Raw genomic sequence first — 21678 nt, 5'->3', positions numbered from 1 at the left:
GTGTTCTGGTTGTGACTCACACCCATTCAGGGAGACCCAGCATTGCTGCATGGGTCCTCCTCTTTACTTCTGCCCAAGCAGAAGTTTCTACATTATTGCCCAGCAAATACTCAACTGGGATAGCAGGGAACACAGCTTTGTTCTTTGGGCCAGCAACTCTTCCCCACTCAAAGTTAACCACACCCATAGGGTGTGACTTAGTGACATTGTCAGCGTTGACAATCTGGCGCACCTCCTCAGGTAAGTTCTGCTCAGGGTATACCTGTTTATCCATAACCATGGTTACACTGGCACCTGTATCCATCAGAGCCTTCATCTCTACACCATTGATTTTTGCCCAATGCCTATACTTCTCCATGCTAGGAGGCCTGTGGGCCAAAGGCTCAGTGTTCTCCCCACCCAGGGACACTAAGATGGCCTTATGGTACCCCTTAAGATCTCTAAGGAAAACCTCCCATCTAATCCCTATACTCGCCAACCCTTCAGAGTGGTCACCAGCGGGTGCCTATTTGTTGCACATTGCACCCCCCCCCCCCTCTTTGTGCCATGGCTGCTTACAGTCAAAGCAACCCCCTGCCTTCAAGCAGTCAAACTTCTTGCCCTGATAACCCTTTCCCTTTGAATGGGATGTGACTCAGGACTCCCATCTTGGGCTACTTTTGGGGACTCTTTAGGGCTATATTTCCTTTTCCTTTCCCCTCCTCTTTCCCCTGAGAGGGTACCTGACAACTTATCTTCTGGTCACCACCCATGGTCGTTTTAGGGGCCCTGGTTCTTACTATCTATTAGCTATTAGCTATCTTGCCCAGTTCCCTGGGGCTAGACAGAGTAGTATCCACCAGATGCTGATGCACATTCTCTGAATGACAAATTGTTAAAATGTTCTCCTTAACCAGATTGTAGAGCCCTTCAAATGTATCCACTGTGTTGTCTTTACTCCAGCCAACTAGTACCTTAACTAAGGTATCAACAAAGTCTCCCCATGTTTGTGTAGTACCTTTCTGAAGGGATGTAAGCTCCAGCCTATACTCTTCAGGAGTTAACCCAAAAAGCTCAACAAGGACTGCCTTCATGTGGGTGTACAATTCAGCAGCCTCCTCCTCCAGTGTGAGTAGGCTATATCTACCAACCGCTGGTTCTAAGTCCCACAGAGCTGTGTCCCAGTATTGTGCCTCCACCTTCCTCATTTTGAGAGCTCTCTAAGATGAGGCCAGCCACTCGTCAATGTCATCCCCATTAATATAACTAGGCACATCCCCGTTTACACCTTTAAACTGGGGGCACCCCATGAGCACTTCTAGATCTACAGCCACCATCTCCTCTGGGCTTCAAGCCTAGCCTGGCCCTACTTTCCTCTAGGCTAGCCTTTTCTCAGCAGAGCTATGGCCCTATCCTCCAAGCCCATGCTCTCCTTCATGGATCTCTGGCTGTGTTCAGCGTTAGCCAGGCTGTGGGCCCTGGAGACCCTCCATGGCCCTCCAAGGGTGGTTAGGTTTCTACCTGTCCCACTGACTCCACTCAACAGGCTGTGATTGTCCTCGAACTCCTCTTCATCTCCACCACCTTGGGGCAATTTCTTCCTCAAGCATGACAGTACCATGTGAGCCTCCTCCCAGACTATTAGGGATGTTATCAAAGCAGGTTTCTCGCCTTTAGTTCCCATGATGCTCTTCCTCTCTGCAAAAAATGTCCTCAGATCTTGCTTGAGAACAGATTTGCCAAATCGAGCGCCATGTCTCCTTTGTGGAAAAGTGGCTCCTGGCTTTGTTCAAAACTCTACAGTGGGAAACTTGGCCAAATTTTTTCAAACTCTTCTCTACTACTTGGCAAAGTTTTTGCAGTTCTTTAGAGACAGTACCCAGGAGTTCAATAATGTTCACAGAAATTACTTTTGGCAAGCAAGAATCTTTTTTTCTGAGTCTCTACCTATGCGAATTCTCAAAGGTCTTAACTTCAACAACTGAATGGTACTGTTAAACACAAGTAATGGATCCCACCAATAGGCACCAATCTGAGGAAATGGGACATATTCTATAGTGTGGTTGTGCAACCTTACTGGGTAATGCACTCACCAACCCCTTTAGGACCCTTGGGTTTAGTCTGTCAAACCCTCAGTTCAACCCTGGGTAGCTGTGGCACTGAGTGGCAAGGCTTACACAGAGGAGCAAGTGTTAAGCATTTAAACTGCACCAAAACAATTGCAGAAGAAATCAACACAACGTCAATTTATAACAATAGACTGTATTTTTATAAGATTTAAGACACTAAAACAAAAAAGATTACTGGAGGGTAACTGAGATATAACTTTTCAAGCAATAATCAAAGCAATTTCACTTAACCACTGTTGGAAATGGGGGTTGCCCAAGTCTCAAAGGGGGTAGCATGGCATCAAGCGGGCAGGCCAAACTTCGAGGACATGTGAAGCATTCACGCAGTACCCACAGACGACACCCAAATCACACTACAAAAAGAGTCACGACACCACCTTTGGTTGGAAAAAGATTAAGTTTAGTTATGTCTCCATCCTGCAAGGTAAAAAGGAACAAAATAGTGGTAGTCACAACAAGGCGCCAACTGGCACCGGAGCCAAGTACATCAGGGGAATTATCTACATGGGACAAAAGGGTTGAGTCCATAGTCCATAGCTGTAAGGAAAAAGGATGGTTAATTAAACACTAGACCTGGGGCCAATCTGGCGGGGCCAACTCAGGGTCTCATCCTTAGGGAAGCTGTAATTTCAAAATCCCACATCATGCAACAATACACCTCAGGCGTTACGACGCCAATCCCCACCCCTGTAAGGGAATAACAACAGGTTATCACAGTTTACAACTTACAGGAACACCTGGAATAAATCCGTTCAACAGCTCATAAATCTGGGGCATAGACAGGGGCCTGAGATAACTCGACAGGCCAGCTTAGTGGCACCCTTGCAGTAAAAGAGAACACCCAGTTTTACTCCACCCTCCACCTGCGGATATAGAACAACAGGTAGGCAGGCCCCTGGCATTCAATAATAACTGAGGTTTACACCTTAGGCATCAAGGGTATCCTGGGAACATGGCTTTTCAGCCCCCAACCAGCAACATAAACTTTAGGCAGTGCGTTGGCAACAACTCTTCCCGGGTCACCTTAGAGGAGACAATATCCCCAGGGCATAGAACCTAAGGCCTACCAACCTCAACATGGGGTAGATCCTCCTCGGGGCATAACGTATAGATTGAAGGTTAAGCCTATCCTCTAGGGACCGGAGCACCTGTACCTGAGCTTCACGACCTGTCTGGGACCCTATGCACCACAGGTAACAGGCAACCACTAGGCATCACTGTCAATTCACTCTTCAGATGACTGCCCACTCCAGGGTCCACCTATACGGCCCCAACTGGAAGCACCTACAATCTCGTGCCCTATCACAAGGTGTCTTAAATGTACCAGTCATGGGTGGGGGCGAGCACCGACCCTGTGCCCCGCTGCCCTCTCCACCCTCTTTATATGCCCCACTCACCGGCTGCTCCTGGGTTCTGGCTCCGGGCTCCAACCACACTGCTGGCCCCTCTGTCAAGGGGGGGCGGGGGGGCGGTCAGGAGGCTCCACGCAGCCTTCTCCCGGGGCTGAGATAAGGGGGGGGGCAAGCACCGACAATGTGCCTCGAGGCCCCCCCTCTGTGGCCTGGCAACCAGCCGCAGGACTCGCGGCAGCACTCAGGGCACTTCTTCACCGGTGGAGGTACTCCGGTTCCTCCTTTGCAGGCACCGGCTGATGGGGCTTGCGGGCTCCGTCTGGGCCCTCTCCCTGCTTTCCCCCCGAGATCCTCCTCTCGCACGGGGACCCGGGATTTCACTGTGCGGGGTTCTCCTCACTTGTTCCCACAGGTCGGGAGGCGGGGCTGGCACCGGCAATGCGCCCCGGCCCCGCCTGCCTTTACCGGCCCCTCGCGTGGGGCACAGACCGGCGGGGTGGCCTCCCGCTCCGGTCGTCCTTCACAGGGCTCCCTCCTGACCACGGGGGCCCTGCAACGAAGCTTCACCCGGGTCCTCCCTCCCTCACGGGGACCCGGGGCTTTTCCTCCGCTTCTTCCTGTCTTCCCGGCCGCCCGGACAGGCGACCAATCCCTTCGCGGCGTTGGCGGGGGCGGGCCGATGACGCGGCCGGGCGCCCCCGTCACGTGACGCGAGTACCGCGGCCTCAGGGCCTAGCGCGGCCCCTCCCTCACTTCGGCGGCCCTCTCCTGGTACCGGGGGCCGCCGCAACGATACCCCCAGCAGTGAAGGGAATCCCCACGATAGCGCCGGGGCGCGGCGGTGATTTCCGGCGGCAATAAAGGGGTAGGCTCCCTTTTAATTAATTCTCTATGTAGCGGCAAGAGCGCGCCTCCTCAACCGGCGCTATTCACAGGATGCCAGTCTCCTCACGCAGAGCGCGCGCCACAACGAGGGGTAAGCTCCCTCAGCGCTATTCCTCCTCAGCAAACGGCGCACTTCACAGCGCTCTGCTCCTCCCTCTGCCCACAACCTCAGCTCCTTCCTCAGAACACGCAGAGGGGGGGGGGGGGCAGGAACTTAGCACTTCTCCAGCGCTTCACCACACAGCGCTATGCAGGGCACAATTCAAGTTCCTAGCGCTTCACCATTATAGCGCTTCCCCAGCTGTACAGTTCAGTTCAACGCGTAACTTCACCCAGCGCTTTCACAGAGGACAGCAATGAGGGGTAGGCTCCCTCAGCGCTGTTTAGTCACAAACTTCCTCAGGCCACACAGCAGGCACAGCGCTATCACTGGCAGGGGCACTTTGCGATCTTCTAGCGCTCAGGGCTTCTCCACTTCCAGGGTCCTGAGACACAAAGGGCACAGTTCCTCCAGCAGGGCGCAATCCTCCCAGCCCACTGCCTCCAGAGGGGCCACAACTTCCTGGGGGCACCAACCTCCCCAGAATAGTGCTTGATAGGCAGTACCTCCAAGCAGCCCAGGGGCACACTCCTCACCTCCTGGGGCTTTGGTTGCGCTGCGCTGGCGCAGTTCCAGGTCCAAACAGCGTCAGTGTCCTGGGTAGGGGCCCTTCCTTCCTCAGGGGCCCGGGGGACAGCAGTGGGGGGGGTTCTAGGGGTGCAGGGCCCAGCTCACAGGCCCATGTGGCGGTAGCACCTCACAGCAGGTCCCCCTCCCTTCCTTGTCCCAGCGCTGACTGACTCTCTGGTGACACTTCCCCCTACTTATACCCTCCTCCCAGGCAGTGCCAGGACCTTCTAGAATGTTGGCACATCTAGCCTAAACTGGTTCTAGGGGAGGGGGTGAGCACCCTGGGTGCCAGGCTTTCCCTCCAAAAGCTAGGGGTAGCTGGGTAATATTAACTAGACCGCTGACCTATGTCAGTCCAGTGGCAAAACCCATGGCCATGGCATCCATTTTAAAAGCAATACATTTCAGTCAGGTGCAGTTTTAAAATGGGGGTTTTTACAAGTGCTCACATTATGTCAGGTAATTACATTTTTCAAAAGGGGTCTCACACCACTCATGGCCTATACAGGTTTAATCCCATGGGGGAGACAATCCAGATAAGGGGGTCAAAAGCGAAAAATTTTGGGGGAAAAAGGCCAAGTCCAACACGACTCCCCCCCAGCCAAAAGCCAGGGTAGACACATCAATGCCTTGATGGGCTTCCCTGCTTGGGGCGGAAAAAGGTGGACGCAGGCCTGCAACTACAGGAGCACCTGCAGTCTCTCCTCCACTCTGGAACCCAATGGTTCTCCTTCACAACCCTCCCTTCACCAACAGAACCACCCCACTGGTGTTCCCTAGTGGGATGTCTCTCCTTCCTAGAGTGGGAGGCTCTAGCCTCAGGCTTGTGATACTCTGGAACCACTCTCTTCTCTCCAAATTTCCACTGGTCCACCCACCTGGGGTCTACACCCTCAGAATGACCAGCCCTTAGGGGCGAGGCTCCCCTCCCCCTACTTCTCCTCCTTGGGTTCCTCCATCTCCTACGCCTGGGGACACCCTCACACAACTCTCTCCCCAACCTGGAGTCGACACTCACAGGCTGAACCGGTGACAGGGGCGAGTCCTCCCTCTCCCTGCACCCCCTCCCAGAATTCTGCACCCTCCTACCTGGAGAAGTACCCCTGGGAGTCACTTCCGGGGGGACTCTGGTTACAGATGTCCCTCCCACCAGGGCAGGCAACTCCTGTCCCTGGCCACCCAACCCGGGATCTGCGCCCTGTGGCTGAGCTGGTGACAGAGAAGAGACCTTCCTCCCTCTGCACCCCCTCCCAGAGTTCCGCACCCTCCCACTGGAAGTGGTACCCCTGGGAGTCAATTTGGTAGGGACCTGCTTTACAGGAACCCCACCTTCCAGGTCAGGCAACCCCTGAACCTGGAACCCCAGTCCAAGATCTAGACCCTGTGACTGGTCAGACCCCCGAACCACCGAAGCTCTGATTAATGATGCTCCGGGTTCTCCTGACATAAGGGGATCCCTCCCTCTGGATGACACATCGGGGCAGCCTAGCCTCCCAAGCTGGGGTTCTCTTAAAGAACACTCCAGGCCTGGTGGCCGCAGCTGGGGCACCTTGGGACACCTCCCCGTCTCACTCCCTTCGGGATCATTCCCCTCAGCCTTCCCAGACGCTCTGGCACTTACCCAGAGGTCTGCCTCCCGTGCAAGTTCCCTGGGGTCTGAGAACCCGCACTGCAACAGATGGTGACGCAGTCTTGGGAAACAACTCCTCAGCATGTGCTCCCGTATAACGGCATGGCACAGCCCATCCCAATCCTCCACTGCTCTCCTCACCACCCAATCCTCCAGTACAGTCCAACACTCCTCCTCGAACTCTCCCCAGGACTGATGGGACAGCTTTCCCCTGCCCCTCAACACTAACCCGTCCTCCTCCTCCGGGGAATCAGGCACAGTCTCCTGGGCTTCGGGAGTGGGACTCCTTGCACTGGACCTACACTCGCTGCCACCACTGGATCCCACCCACCTCGGTGAATCCAGACTCCTGAAACCACTCTCAGGGGTCAAACTACCCACCTGAGCTGATCTCTCCCTGGTGAAGGCCCTCTCCGCCTCCGCCATCCTCTCCAGCGCTAGGACTTTTTCAGTCTCTAGTCGCTGCTCTTCTACCCTCAGCTGCACTAAGCCCTCGGCATGCCTGAGCTTTGCCAGCGCCAGCTGATACTCCCTCTCTTCCCTCCTATCTACCCATTCTTCTGGGGACAGGGAAAGGGATGGGGCAGTGCCCCGGGACTGGACCCAGTGCGAGACTCCCTATCTTCGGTGTCCTCCACAGCTACTGGCATCTCCGCCCTCTCAAACTCTTCCTCCTCATCGGAATAACTACCTCCCAGGGTGCTAGATGGGGAGCCCTCTCTCTGGTCTCTAACCCACTGACCCTTTAAAACCTCGGGGGGGTAGTCAGACAAGTCCCCATCAATCTCTAAGGGCTCTCCCCTCTTGAGGGCCTCATAGAGAAACAAATTCCTCCTAATGTTCCCTACTGGGGGTATCCCTCTCTCCAGGAGGAAGTCTATCACCTCCTGTTCGGTGTACTCCATCAGTTCCACTTCCTGGTAGATCAACCCCATCGTGGCGAGGTACACCCGGGACACACCCTCCCAGTGGAACAAGGGGACAATTCAGAACACTCTTCAGGAGGAAGCAATAAAAAAAAACACAATAATCCCCACAACAAGGCTCGGATTACATCCAAAGCTCTATTTGCAGTGTAACCCGTGGCCGCTGTGGTACTGCGCAAACACAAGTCCTATCCCACCGCTTGCCACCAAATGTTGGAAATGGGGGTTGCCCAAGTCTCAAAGGGGGTAGCATGGCATCAAGCGGGCAGGCCAAACTTCGAGGACATGTGAAGCATTCACGCAGTACCCACAGACGACACCCAAATCACACTACAAAAAGAGTCACGACACCACCTTTGGTTGGAAAAAGATTAAGTTTAGTTATGTCTCCATCCTGCAAGGTAAAAAGGAACAAAATAGTGGTAGTCACAACAAGGCGCCAACTGGCACCGGAGCCAAGTACACCAGGGGAATTATCTACATGGGACAAAAGGGTTGAGTCCATAGTCCATAGCTGTAAGGAAAAAGGATGGTTAATTAAACACTAGACCTGGGGCCAATCTGGCGGGGCCAACTCAGGGTCTCATCCTTAGGGAAGCTGTAATTTCAAAATCCCACATCATGCAACAATACACCTCAGGCGTTACGACGCCAATCCCCACCCCTGTAAGGGAATAACAACAGGTTATCACAGTTTACAACTTACAGGAACACCTGGAATAAATCCGTTCAACAGCTCATAAATCTGGGGCATAGACAGGGGCCTGAGATAACTCGACAGGCCAGCTTAGTGGCACCCTTGCAGTAAAAGAGAACACCCAGTTTTACTCCACCCTCCACCTGCGGATATAGAACAACAGGTAGGCAGGCCCCTGGCATTCAATAATAACTGAGGTTTACACCTTAGGCATCAAGGGTAACCTGGGAACATGGCTTTTCAGCCCCCAACCAGCAACATAAACTTTAGGCAGTGCGTTGGCAACAACTCTTCCCGGGTCACCTTAGAGGAGACAATATCCCCAGGGCATAGAACCTAAGGCCTACCAACCTCAACATGGGTAGATCCTCCTCGGGGCATAAAGTATAGATTGAAGGTTAAGCCTATCCTCTAGGGACCGGAGCACCTGTACCTGAGCTTCACGACCTGTCTGGGACCCTATGCACCACAGGTAACAGGCAACCACTAGGCATCACTGTCAATTCACTCTTCAGATGACTGCCCACTCCAGGGTCCACCTATACGGCCCCAACTGGAAGCACCTACAATCTCGTGCCCTATCACAAGGTGTCTTAAATGTACCAGTCATGGGTGGGGGCGAGCACCGACCCTGTGCCCCGCTGCCCTCTCCACCCTCTTTATATGCCCCACTCACCGGCTGCTCCTGGGTTCTGGCTCCGGGCTCCAACCACACTGCTGGCCCCTCTGTCAAGGGGGGGGGGGGGGGGGGGGCGGTCAGGAGGCTCCACGCAGCCTTCTCCCGGGGCTGAGATAAGGGGGGGGGCAAGCACAGACAATGTGCCTCGAGGCCCCCCCTCTGTGGCCTGGCAACCAGCCGCAGGACTCACGGCAGCACTCAGGGCACTTCTTCACCGGTGGAGGTACTCCGGTTCCTCCTTTGCAGGCACCGGCTGATGGGGCTTGCGGGCTCCGTCTGGGCCCTCTCCCTGCTTTCCCCCCGAGATCCTCCTCCCTCACGGGGACCCGGGGCTTTTCCTCCGCTTCTTCCTGTCTTCCCGGCCGCCCGGACAGGCGACCAATCCCTTCGCGGCGTTGGCGGGGGCGGGCCGATGACGCGGCCGGGCGCCCCCGTCACGTGGCGCGAGTACCGCGGCCTCAGGGCCTAGCGCGGCCCCTCCCTCACTTCGGCGGCCCTCTCCTGGTACCGGGGGCCGCCGCAACGATACCCCCAGCAGTGAAGGGAATCCCCACGATAGCGCCGGGCCGCGGCGGTGATTTCCGGCGGCAATAAAGGGGTAGGCTCCCTTTTAATTAATTCTCTATGTAGCGGCAAGAGCGCGCCTCCTCAACCGGCGCTATTCACAGGATGCCAGTCTCCTCACGCAGAGCGCGCGCCACAACGAGGGGTAACCTCCCTCAGCGCTATTCCTCCTCAGCAAACGGCGCACTTCACAGCGCTCTGCTCCTCCCTCTGCCCACAACCTCAGCTCCTTCCTCAGAACACGCAGAGGGGGGGGGGGGGGCAGGAACTTAGCACTTCTCCAGCGCTTCACCACACAGCGCTATGCAGGGCACAATTCAAGTTCCTAGCGCTTCACCATTATAGCGCTTCCCCAGCTGTACAGTTCAGTTCAACGCGTAACTTCACCCAGCGCTTTCACAGAGGACAGCAATGAGGGGTAGGCTCCCTCAGCGCTGTTTAGTCACAAACTTCCTCAGGCCACACAGCAGGCACAGCGCTATCACTGGCAGGGGCACTTTGCGATCTTCTAGCGCTCAGGGCTTCTCCACTTCCAGGGTCCTGAGACACAAAGGGCACAGTTCCTCCAGCAGGGCGCAATCCTCCCAGCCCACTGCCTCCAGAGGGGCCACAACTTCCTGGGGGCACCAACCTCCCCAGAATAGTGCTTGATAGGCAGTACCTCCAAGCAGCCCAGGGGCACACTCCTCACCTCCTGGGGCTTTGGTTGCGCTGCGCTGGCGCAGTTCCAGGTCCAAACAGCGTCAGTGTCCTGGGTAGGGGCCCTTCCTTCCTCAGGGGCCCGGGGGACAGCAGTGGGGGGGGTTCTAGGGGTGCAGGGCCCAGCTCACAGGCCCATGTGGCGGTAGCACCTCACAGCAGGTCCCCCTCCCTTCCTTGTCCCAGCGCTGACTGACTCTCTGGTGACACTTCCCCCTACTTATACCCTCCTCCCAGGCAGTGCCAGGACCTTCTAGAATGTTGGCACATCTAGCCTAAACTGGTTCTAGGGGAGGGGGTGAGGACCCTGGGTGCCAGGCTTTCCCTCCAAAAGCTAGGGGTAGCTGGGTAATATTAACTAGACCGCTGACCTATGTCAGTCCAGTGGCAAAACCCATGGCCATGGCATCCATTTTAAAAGCAATACATTTCAGTCAGGTGCAGTTTTAAAATGGGGGTTTTTACAAGTGCTCACATTATGTCAGGTAATTACATTTTTCAAAAGGGGTCTCACACCACTCATGGCCTATACAGGTTTAATCCCATGGGGGAGACAATCCAGATAAGGGGGTCAAAAGCGAAAAATTTTGGGGGAAAAAGGCCAAGTCCAACAACCACAAACAAGCCTTGGCAAAGGCAACAAATTGGACATAGAAACTTATTCAAGGAACACCTACGTAAGTGGAACTGCAGGTGGTTAGTAGTACCTTGGGCGACGTAATCTGCTAGCGAGCTAGTCAGGGGGACCAGCCAGGTCCTCAAGCACAGTTACCTTCACAAAAGAAGCAGTCTTTTAGCAGTTCCAGGCACTTTAACCGCATTACAATGGATTCCCAAGGTGTGGTCCTGATGCAAGGTATGAAGGAAGGTGAAGATGCTCCAAGGATGCTGTGGATGCGATGAGGTCAGTGTGGGTATTCAAGCAGGGATTCCTTGGTCCGCGATCATGGCGAGAAGGTCCTGTTTACAGGGTTGCTGTCCCACAAAGTCCTGTACGGTCTGGACGAAGTCCAGCCGCCACTGGAATACTAGTCGCCTGTTGTCGCTGTCACAGGCCAATCCTTCCTGGGATGATAACTCACCTTCTGAAAGTCTGAGGAAGTCTCCTACAGCACTCCTAGTCTCAGCAAACCTGGGTGCAACTCTGTGTGTCGGGTCTTGGTCCTCGTTGCTGCACGTCAGCGGTGGCAGTGGTTTTAAGACATTCAGCTGCATACTTGCCCCAGCTGGCTTCTTCAGCTGTTGTGTCCCTGTGCTGCAAACAGGAGGCCAGTCAGCTGGCCCTTGGAGTTCTCCTGGCTTGACTGGGCTCCGGAGACAGCTTCTGCTCGTGCAGGGCGCAGCAGGCACCCTCTTTTCTTTGCTAGCCACTAGGTGCAACAGGTCCTGTCCTCATCAGTGCAGCAGGGCAGTCCTCTTTCAGTCCTTCTTCCAAGTTGGTCAAGATCTAAGGTCAGGGCACCAGGGGTGCCTCCTTTATGCTTGGAAATTGCCCACAGGGCAAAGTGCGGGTGATAGCCAGTGGGCTACCGGGTTCCCCCTCACCTGGTGACCAGTTCCTGTGGATTGAGGCATCTGGCTAACCCAGGATGCACCAGTCTGTCCATTCCCAAGATGGCAAAACTCCTCTCTCTGTGTTCAGACCTCCCTATCCCATCACCGGGGTGTGGCTACCTGAGGCTACATTCCCCTAGCGAAGCCAATTTGGCAAGTGGTTTTCCCTCTCTGATTCCTGTGACAGCCTGTCTACTTCAAAAATGGGGAGGATATGTGTTACATATCCTCCCTTCAAAGGCGGATCCACCTTTGAAGCCTGACTTTTGGGGCTAACACTCAAGTGGCTTCCTACAGGAAGGAGGTGACCCCTCCCTGGACTGCAATCCCTCATTGTTCTCCTTCCTGAGAGTCATTGTCATGCCTATCCAGGATGGCAGAAAGCTGTCTAATGGAGCAGGCTCCATTTGTGCTTGGTAAGACACTGGAGTTTTAAGGGCAACGAGTGCTAAAGCTGCACACTACAACAAGTTGCATTACTTCCAACTTAAGATACAAGTTGGGCTTAATCTAACAAGTTACTTGATACCTTAGAATTCCTACTTTGGTCGCACTGTTCAAGAGTTAGCACAGCTGAGGGGTCAGAGTGTAACCCTGTACTCACCATTTGAGCGACCAAGTCTTTCCATAGTAACAACTGCAGTTTTGAACGTTTACTGTAAAGACATGCAAAGTATATATCACATGTGTAATATGTTGTACCCTTCATTCAGGAATTGGTAGACCTGCTGCAGCGGTGACTTACACACATGTGCAGGGAAAGTGATAGCTTTGTCATTGCTTTCAATGGCAAAATCGGGCTAGCACCACACAACTGCTTTACCAGTCTGCAGTGGCGGACTGGGAGACTCGTTTTACTTAGGGGACCTCCAGGGAGGCACAATCAATACTGCAGGCCTGGGATACCCCTCTAGCTTACATGGCCTGGGTCCCAGGGTATCATTTACTAGGGACTTGCAAGTAAGTAACCATTTCCTATTGTGTACAGCCAATTTGACATACACTTTAGGGTCAGGGCACTAGCACTGAGGTCTGGTTAGCAGACCTCCGTGCACTTAGAGTCTGAAAACCAGCAGCATCAGTTGAAAAGCTTGGGCGTGACTAAACAAAGAGACATTTCCTTACATTTGTGCTATACTAAACTCTATAATAAAATTAAAAAAGATGGAACACATCCATTGGACACGCATGGTTGTTGAGTCCACTGTAAACAAAAAACTAGAAAATCTGAACAGAGCAGGATGACACAACTTTCTCAAGTTGTGCAGTGGACATTCGTCCTAACAGTGGAATTTCTTCAGAGGTAGATAACTCTTGCCAATCCCAAAGGTATAGTTCATTTGCGAGAAAAGACATGTGTTCAGATACTGCGGCTATTGAATGTATCTTCTGCTCAGTACTTCTCGTCCACTGTAACATGAGGACTTGTCTAGTCTTTTATTAAGAACTAGCTCACCCGTCGCGCGTTGCTGCGATCTCAGAAGAAAGGAAATTCAAGGAAACTCGTTATGATAACATTAAATTTACATTGTGTCATTGTTATTGAAACTTATTCATTTTATTTTTGAAAACATTTCTAAGTGTGGCTTGAGCAGTGCGTCCTCGATTGGCTTCCAATCTTGATTCTGGTTGCTCTCCTGTTTCATTCGAGCGGGCTTGAGCAGTGCGTAATTGATCGTTTTCCAATCTTGATTCTCGTTGCTCTCCTGTTTCATTCGTGCTGGCTTGAGCAGTGCGTAATCGATCTGTTTGCAATCTTGATTCTCGTTTCTTGTTTGTTTGAGAAGAAAGGACTTGTGCAGTGTGTACTCGATCGGCTTCCAATCTTGATTCTTGTTGCTCGTTCGTTTGAGAATTACGGGCTTGAGCAGTTTGTATTCGAACAGCTTCTAATCTTGCTTCCCGTTGCTCGTCTGTTTCTGAAGCTCGTAATGCCTTTTTCTTTCGTGCTTCTGATGTAGATTGACCAATCGATTTCCGTTTGGGGGTCATAACTGTCGACGATGCTTGCAAATTCGCTGTCTATTTCAGTATTCGAAAGATTATGAAGGCCCTGGGGGGCCGATTTAAAAATAAATTGACAGAAACCTTCGCAGGAGTGTACTCAACAACTTACCAAAGTTTCATGGCGATCGGATGAATGGTGTAGTAATGCATAAAGGACAAACAGACAGACATACTTTCGTTTTTATATATATAGATAGATTCCTGTAGGAAGAAGTGGTCTACTTTGAGACCAAAGCTTTCCTGGAACTTCCTTTGTAATTATGTCATTGCAATTTGAATTTAGGTTTAGCATCTCTATAATATATCTGTACAAACACCCAACATCTAAGAATTACATCACTCTGAGCCTTTTTGGGAGGTCATCCTACAAGTTTGTAGCTCTGAGAGGTAGCTTCATATGTAAACCAATACCTACAGGTAAGGGTATCCCATTAGTTATAACATTCATACAATTTAAATATTTTAATGTAATATCTGGAGCTACTCCTTGGCAATCTTTGCTGGCCAATCACTCCACTATCCTCTATTTAATGCTGAGAGGTTTTACATATTCAGTAGTTTTGAGAAAATGCATGTTAACTTTGCATGCCTCTTGTCCTATTACTTCCACACCATATATTCAAAACAACTACCTCTTTTAGCTAAACCAGAAAACCTGGTCAAGAGAAGTAAACAGAGCTCTGTACATTTGAATGTCATTGTTCAACATGGCCCTGGCTAGGCATGACCTTGTGTTTGTCAGTGGTGATTGTGGGGTGATATTTGCAGGGTTTCTCTGAGGAGGCAGGCCTGCCTCTGGGCATGTAAAATAGAGTTCGAAAGTGGACATTCTGTTTCAATGCCTGTGTTTATAGCGAGGTTTCAACTCAGTGCTGCAAATGTTGAATGTAATCAAATTAGCTGCTTGCAGTTTTGGGTATATCCTTCATTCCAGGATGCCTCAGTTTGTGCATAATCCTTTCACTAGCCATGTCCTTTGACGGTTGAGGATATCTTAGAACCTTGTACATTTAATGCTAATAAGTCTGTGTTCCAAGGGGGCTGCCAAATGGGGAGTGACCCTTTTTGAGATCAAAATAGCAGCTAAAATTAAAGGGCTTGACAAAGTAGCAATGTTTTACTCCTGTCGGCTGCTCTCTTGATACTATTTGTGGGGGACATTGTATTACTATTTTACTATTTATACGTGGAGGTGCTGGTGGAAAAACTAGAAGGCATGAACAGAAATCCCTTGGGGAAAAAAACACATAAATGTTTTGAAAAATATCATATCGGAAGATGGCTCTTTATGTGATATGAGAAATGTGATATACTGTGTAAAGAGTCCAAGGGATTCCTTATAACTGGACAGGAGCTTGCTATGCAATCCCAGCGTACTCTGTTAGGGGGTAGTGTGGTCGAGCAGCCATAGAATGAACACAGAGGACTGCAAGTCATTTGCAAATACACACAATGATCAGGGCCGGACTGGCCATAGTGGGCACCGGGCAATCCCCCGGTGCGCCGCACGGGTGGGGGCCGGTTTTGGGCCCCCGGGGGGCTGTTTTTGTTACAGGGCCGTTTTTGCAGCATAGCTGCAAAATCGCCCTGTACCAAAATCGGCCGAAATCTGGCCCCGGCAAAGAGCTCGGCGGCCCCTCCAACCCCCCCAAGTGGGGAGGGCCGGCCGAGCACTTTGCCAGGGCCGGTTCTGGTTCCCAGTCCGGCCCTGACAATGATTAATAATCTCAAGTAGGAGATCCATACCAATTTATAAAAAGTACCTTAAGATATGTTTAGGCATCAGAGAAAAATCGTTCAGGTAAGTATGTTTTTAAATATAAATTCTTTTCACTTTAAAAAGTGGACACAGTGCAATTTCTGAGTTCTGCAACGTTATCCTTTGGAAGGAAGAACAAGTTCTGCAAACAGATACAGTACATCGACTTATAAGACCAATCTCCAGGAGTTAAGGTGAGTGGTGGGCAGGGTCCAAGGCAGCACCAACAATACACCACCAGCAGCACAAGGGCGGCAGGGTGCAAATCTGCGTCGGGAGCCCAGTGTGTTTCAATGGAGATCAGTCACTATAAAAATTGTCTGCAGGCTCTGACTAGGAAACTAGTCAGGCAGAACCAGCAAGTGGAATCAGGCCTTGCAATGCTCTGGAGTGGGAGGGGGAGGAGGGGGGGTTGGAGGCGCCTTTGGACCTCTTCTCGAAGGCCCAGGGGCGAAGGGTGCAGATGTGTTCTGAAGGCATTGGTGTTTCCTTACCAGAGCAGTTACCTTTAGTGGGGGCCTGCGTGCAGAGGCTTGAAGCCACTGGGAGTCCAGGAGGGGTGAAGCCATAATGGACTTAAGCTTTGGAGGGCTGGGGGACCTTATTGACTATGGTGGCCTACTTCAACTTGGTTAAGAGGCGATGGGTGCAGTGGTGACTTCGGTTTCAAGTCCTGGCAGTTCCAGAAGCCTCAGAGTGTTCCCCTTTGTAGTTTCTTCCAAACAGGTCTGCTGTTCCCGTGAGGGCTTGAGTCTTTCTTGAAGGTATGCAGTCCTCCCAAGTTTCTGAAGTCAACTGCTACAGGATGAGTTGACTTTGGCACTGTTTTTGACGAAGGACGCAGACAGGCTGGCAGGGTTGGTACCCAGTAAGCTGCCTCTTCTCTCTTCTCGGCTTTAGCGGCTCTTCATTGTCCTCTCTCTTCTAAGGTCGTTGGGATCTGCTTCTCTAGTGCTAGGTCACTATACCCCCTATATGACTACTTCCTGTGGGAAATGGGAATAACCCTGTCCCAGAATTCCTAAGTATGCCATCACAAAGATGGCTACTTCTGAAAAATCATAACCACCTCACCTTAGGGGTGGTTCTAGCCTGGAGGTGGCATGCCTACCTGACTAGTTAATTTTCCCACCTGTCCAGGTGCCAAGGGGGCTCTGGGCAGGGGGGTGGCTTCCTCTTCTGTGAAGGGGAGCCAGATTCACATTCCAAACGCAGCATCTTCTTTGAAACTCGCCGGTTCTAGGAGGCTTATCAGCAGGTCATCCTGTAGTAGGGAGTGTTGCACCCTCTTCCCGGAAACGGTTTTGTTCTGGGTCTCCTGAGAGCAAAGGCTCTCACTCTAGGAAGTTAGAATGGTGTTTCGGGTGGCAGGCTGGCAGAAATCAGTCAACGAGCACACCAGAGGCTGGTAGCTTTTTAGGGGACACCTATAAGGTGCTCTCTGGGTGCCTGTATTGGTAACTCGAACACTGACATCAGTGTGGGTTTACCAATACAAGATGTTTAATACCAAATATCTCTATTTTTCATGAAGCCATCATGTAGCTGCAGAACTTGTTTTCACCAGTGTCCAGCACGTCTTCAGATGGCTTCCCTGGTCACTTGTACTGGCCGTTATAGGCCTGACCAGCACAGGGCACATCCGCTCATGCTGGCATGCCCTTTCTTGTAATATTCAGCACCCTGCCTAAGGGCTGTCAGGCCTTCTGTAGGGTTGACTTACAGATATTACATGCAGTGTTGGGTACATGGCACACAAGGATGTGTTAGTACCATGCACTGTTCAAAAGGTTTTTATCCAAAAACCCTAATCTAAACAAAATAACCAAAACTAGACAAATGTATTCATTGTGAATGTAATCAATTAGTGCAAAGAAGCATCAATGCATATCACATAATATTCATGATGCTGAAACACAGATTTCTGTATTCAATAATGCATGACATTAATCATTCTTAATGTTGTACATAATATAATGAACAAAGTTATGAAGTTAACTGGTGCCAAAACATTTGTTGTTGAAATCTTCATCAATATTCATAAGGCTGCCCAATGCATTTCGGGACAAAACTCCAAACCTCTCGGAAGGTGTAGCAGCATCGGGATTCCTCAGTTCTCACTTAGGTCTCTGTCGACTTGTCAGGCATTTTGATATAGTCTGTGCTTCAGCTACTATGTGCCAATGATGTTTGTATTCTAGGATCGTCAGTCCATCGACCCGTATAATCATTTGCTTGTAAATCTCAAGGCTACAAGACTTGCTCTCGCAGCTCTACGCCGAGGAGCTGCAGCTACTCTCGGCTGCCAACAATGCTTTCGCCCTCTCGGCTGGCCACAAGCTGGGCAACCTGCTGTCGCTGCTGGCCATCCAGACGCAGAACATGCACAACCAGCAGTACTGCTAGCAGCAGCATCACCAGCAGCGGCCCAGGGGCAGCCCCCGCCCCGGGACTCCCAGTCACCCGCTCCATCCTTCTTCCAGCCGTTGCTCCGGCGCCTCTCAGGGTCTCTGGTCTTCGATGCGCCTCCCAGCCCCCCTTACTCCCTGTCAGACTGTGAGTGTTATCTGAGCGGCTCCCTCAGCAGCTCCGGCTCCCTGAGCGGGTCCGAGTCCCCCGGGCTGGACTCTGGTCGCCACCTGCCCATCTTCAGCCGTGTCTCCGTGTCTGACGATTGAGGCGACTACCCCAGGGCGTGTGGGTTTAGAGCAGGACCAGGGGGGCCACAGACTGTACCCATGGCATCACTTGGCACAGACCCTGTGGTCAAAAAACTGTAAGGGCGCCCGGGAAACTGAACAAAACTATCTGCAAGAGGCAAAGACACTGCCCCTGTCAAGAGAACAAACCTATTTTTTTAGGGATGAGGGTGGGGGTGAATGGACACTTGTACAGCCGCATGTTAGACACATGTATGTACAGTAATGTTAGACATGTTTGTACCAGCAACAGGCTAGACACGAATGACCCTTAAAACGTGTCTTGGACATATGCACTTGTCTATGCCAACCGCATGATGTCCTGTGCACACGTGAACAAGCAGCATTCCATCTCTTTGTAAAAGGAAGCATTTTGTGCACACAACTTGCAGTTCTACATTCTTCAAAACATTTTTTTCTGCGAGATTTATAAGAAAAGTGTACCTTTATACGACCTAGTAATCTAAAATCCCAAGATTTTTTTAAAAGCAAAAAATGCAACATCCTGCCAAGAATATGCCTTAAAGTCAATTCCTTATTTTTTTTTATGAGTGCTGAGACTTCCATTCCAAAGTTCTTGTGCCCCTCCCCCGCACGATTATGATCTTTTTGTTTTCCCGAAGACCACCACTAGGTGGAGGTTTGGTTTAGAACAATTTTCCCCTTTGATATAGTGCACTTTAGCTCTATCTATTGCGGAGTCAGAGCACCATGTCCAACACCCGGTGGAGCTGCTCTGTTCAGCTAAAGAGGAGATTGGCCTTGGTTCACCCCCTGACCGTCACCTACCCAGCCGGACCTTGGGCACAGTTTCTCTCCGTCTCCCTGTCTCACGCAACCCCCCCTCCCTCTTTGTTTTTCTGCAATTTTCCTTTTATCCTCTCTGCCAGAGGACCGTTGGAGCTACTTGGCGAGCTTTAGGGGAGACTGGCAGTCGATTACCTCCTCGTGCCGTCGCCTACCCACTCGGTTTCTGGGCTGTCTTCCCCCCCCCGTCTCTTTCCTGCTACCCCCTGTCTTGTCCCCTTTCACTCCTACTCTTTCCAACTTCTGTCCTTTGCCCTCACCTGCACTTGCTCTTTGTTCCCACCCTGTTTGTTTTTTTGGGAACTTCTTCCCTCGCCACTTGAGACTGAACTATTTTGTCTGATGCCCGATAAAGCTACCTGGTTTAGCTATAGGGGAGATGGGCCATGGATTCCCTCCATGGTCGTCACCTACCCAGTCGGTCTTTAGACAGACTTCCTTTCATCTCTCCTTGTTGTCTCTTCCCTTATCCTCCCTTTCTCACCTCCCATGCCCCCTCCACTACTTTTCTCTCTCCTTTCTCTCCTCTCCTAATGTATTGCCTATTTTTTGATGTAATGTGTAATTGCTGATCTTTTTCTGTTACATTGTTGATTCTCATGTAAAGCGCTCTGATACCTTCGGGTCTAGCCAGCGCTATATAAAACTCTTTAAATAAAAATAAATAAAATAAACTTGTCATTCCATGTCGTTTTTATCAGTTGAAAATATTTATATTTTTTCATGCCATGGTTTTCCCCTGATGAAGGGACACTTGTGTCCCGAAATGCATTGGGCAGCATCATGAATATGGATGAAGATTTCAACAACAAAGGTTTTTGCAACATTTAACTTCATAACTTTGTTCATTATATTATGTACACCATTAAGAATGATTAATGTCATGCATTATTGAATACAGAAATCTGGGATTCAGCATCACGAGTATTATGTGATATTCATTGATGTTTCTTTGCACCAATTGAATACATTCACAATGAATACATTTGTCTAGTTTTGGTTATTCTGTTTAGATTAGGGTTTTTGGATAAAAACCTTTTGATCAGTGCATAGTACTAGTAGGTCTTCATGCAGCATTCCTTGTCTTAATTCATTTGGCATCCGTGTTTGACAGCGGATGCAGTACCATAGCACCTATGACTGCATTTTGAGGAAGTAATTTATTTTAACTCTGATTAACTAGGAGTGCACCTTTATCCAATTTTTTTCTAACACAGTGATGCGTGACATGTTGTGTTTTTACTTTTGTCTACAACGAGACACGCAACCTGCAATGGCAGTTTTGCGTGTGCCTGTTGAGGCCTCCCTTAAGGAGGCACAATAAGTGCTGCAGTCTTTAGGGTCCCTCTTCAGTTCCTCAGGCCCTAGGTACCAGGCTATCATTTACCAGGGACTTACAGAGGGTACTAATGGTTTTGCCAATTGAGGGAACAATTGTAAAGTTTTGGGAAAGAGCTCTGGCACTGGGGGTCTGGTTAGCAGGAACCCAGTGCACTTTCAACCAAAATCACATCATATACCAGGCAAAAAGTGGGGGTGACCATGTCAAAAAGGGGCATTTTTCTACACATACAATGTGTACAAACGTGAGTTATACTTAAAAGCTGCATGTTGGAGTATGGAAGCTTTTTGGTAAAGTATAGCACATGTTGCGGGTGGTCATTTTTCTAGTGTGGGGGAAAGGAAGGTGTCTTCTAAGGTTTACTGAAGAATGTTCAGAGCCTGGTTGTTGTTTTCATTTACAGTGAAACGGGCATCTCTTATTGTTTTGCAGACATTGTCTTTTGCTTTGGCTGATAAGGAGGGGGCTAGAGTGATATTGGCGAATGACCCAGATGCGGATCGACTTGCTGTTGCTGAGAAACAGGAGAGGTGAGATATGTGGAGCATGCTCAGTGTCTGAAAAACACGCAACGTCATTTTTCAGTGTACACATTGTACCTCTAGTTTACTCAGCGTCAGATCTGAAACACATACATCAGCCAGGCAGCAGTACAGAATAGGGATCCATTCAGGGACTACTTTTCTTTCTTAGACTATAAATCGGAAATACCACACCATGAGCCGATTCCACAGTTATTAGTACATCTCATTGGAATTTCCTATGCTCTCATCTACCCTGGAGATTAAGATCAGCGTCCGAGCACGTACCTTCTATCTATCCAGGCCAAATACAAAATGCTCTGTGGAAACTTATTCTAGGCAACCGACTAAGAAGCCAAAAGCAAGGGAGCACCACATTGCCTTTTGAAACATCAACAATGTCATCATTACCAGAGGTGGGGTGAGTGGTGATCGTGTAATTTTACCATATTGCATTTTCTTCTCCCTCATGCCTTGGAAATGGTCCCAAGTTTGATGGCCCCCACATAGGTGCATCTTAGTGTTTGCTAAAATGTGCAAAATGCAATGCTGGCACCGTAAGTGATATTCCTATCCAAACTTTTCTGGATCTAGATGGAGCCAATCTCTAGGGAAGTTGTTGATAAATATGATTATTCGTGGAGCAGCTAAGAGCCTATAGTCGCTGAGACTGTGAGTCCTCCTGTGACCGTCAGGAGTGGACTTCCATCATATCTTTCTTCATTACTCCAGTTTGCGACTTTGCCACCTTGTCATCATGACTCCACAAAACAGGAGTT

At 50.6% G+C, this 21678-nt stretch overlaps 1 protein-coding gene across 1 annotated transcript in view; it reads left to right on the top strand.

Moving 5' to 3' along the window:
- The window catches only part of PGM2 (phosphoglucomutase 2), a 173923-nt gene that overhangs the window by 65648 nt on the left and 86597 nt on the right, over nucleotides 1-21678 (top strand). The window contains exon 5 of the mRNA XM_086964608.1: nucleotides 20811-20908. Within this exon, the coding sequence (XP_086820734.1) occupies nucleotides 20811-20908 (98 nt within the window). The remainder of the gene's footprint in view (nucleotides 1-20810; nucleotides 20909-21678) is intronic.

This window comes from Lissotriton vulgaris, chromosome 3_2 (genome assembly GCF_964263255.1).
Source record: "Lissotriton vulgaris chromosome 3_2, aLisVul1.2, whole genome shotgun sequence".
Classification (NCBI taxonomy): Eukaryota; Metazoa; Chordata; class Amphibia; order Caudata; family Salamandridae; genus Lissotriton; species Lissotriton vulgaris.
This window is presented reverse-complemented; position numbering and strand designations above follow the sequence as displayed.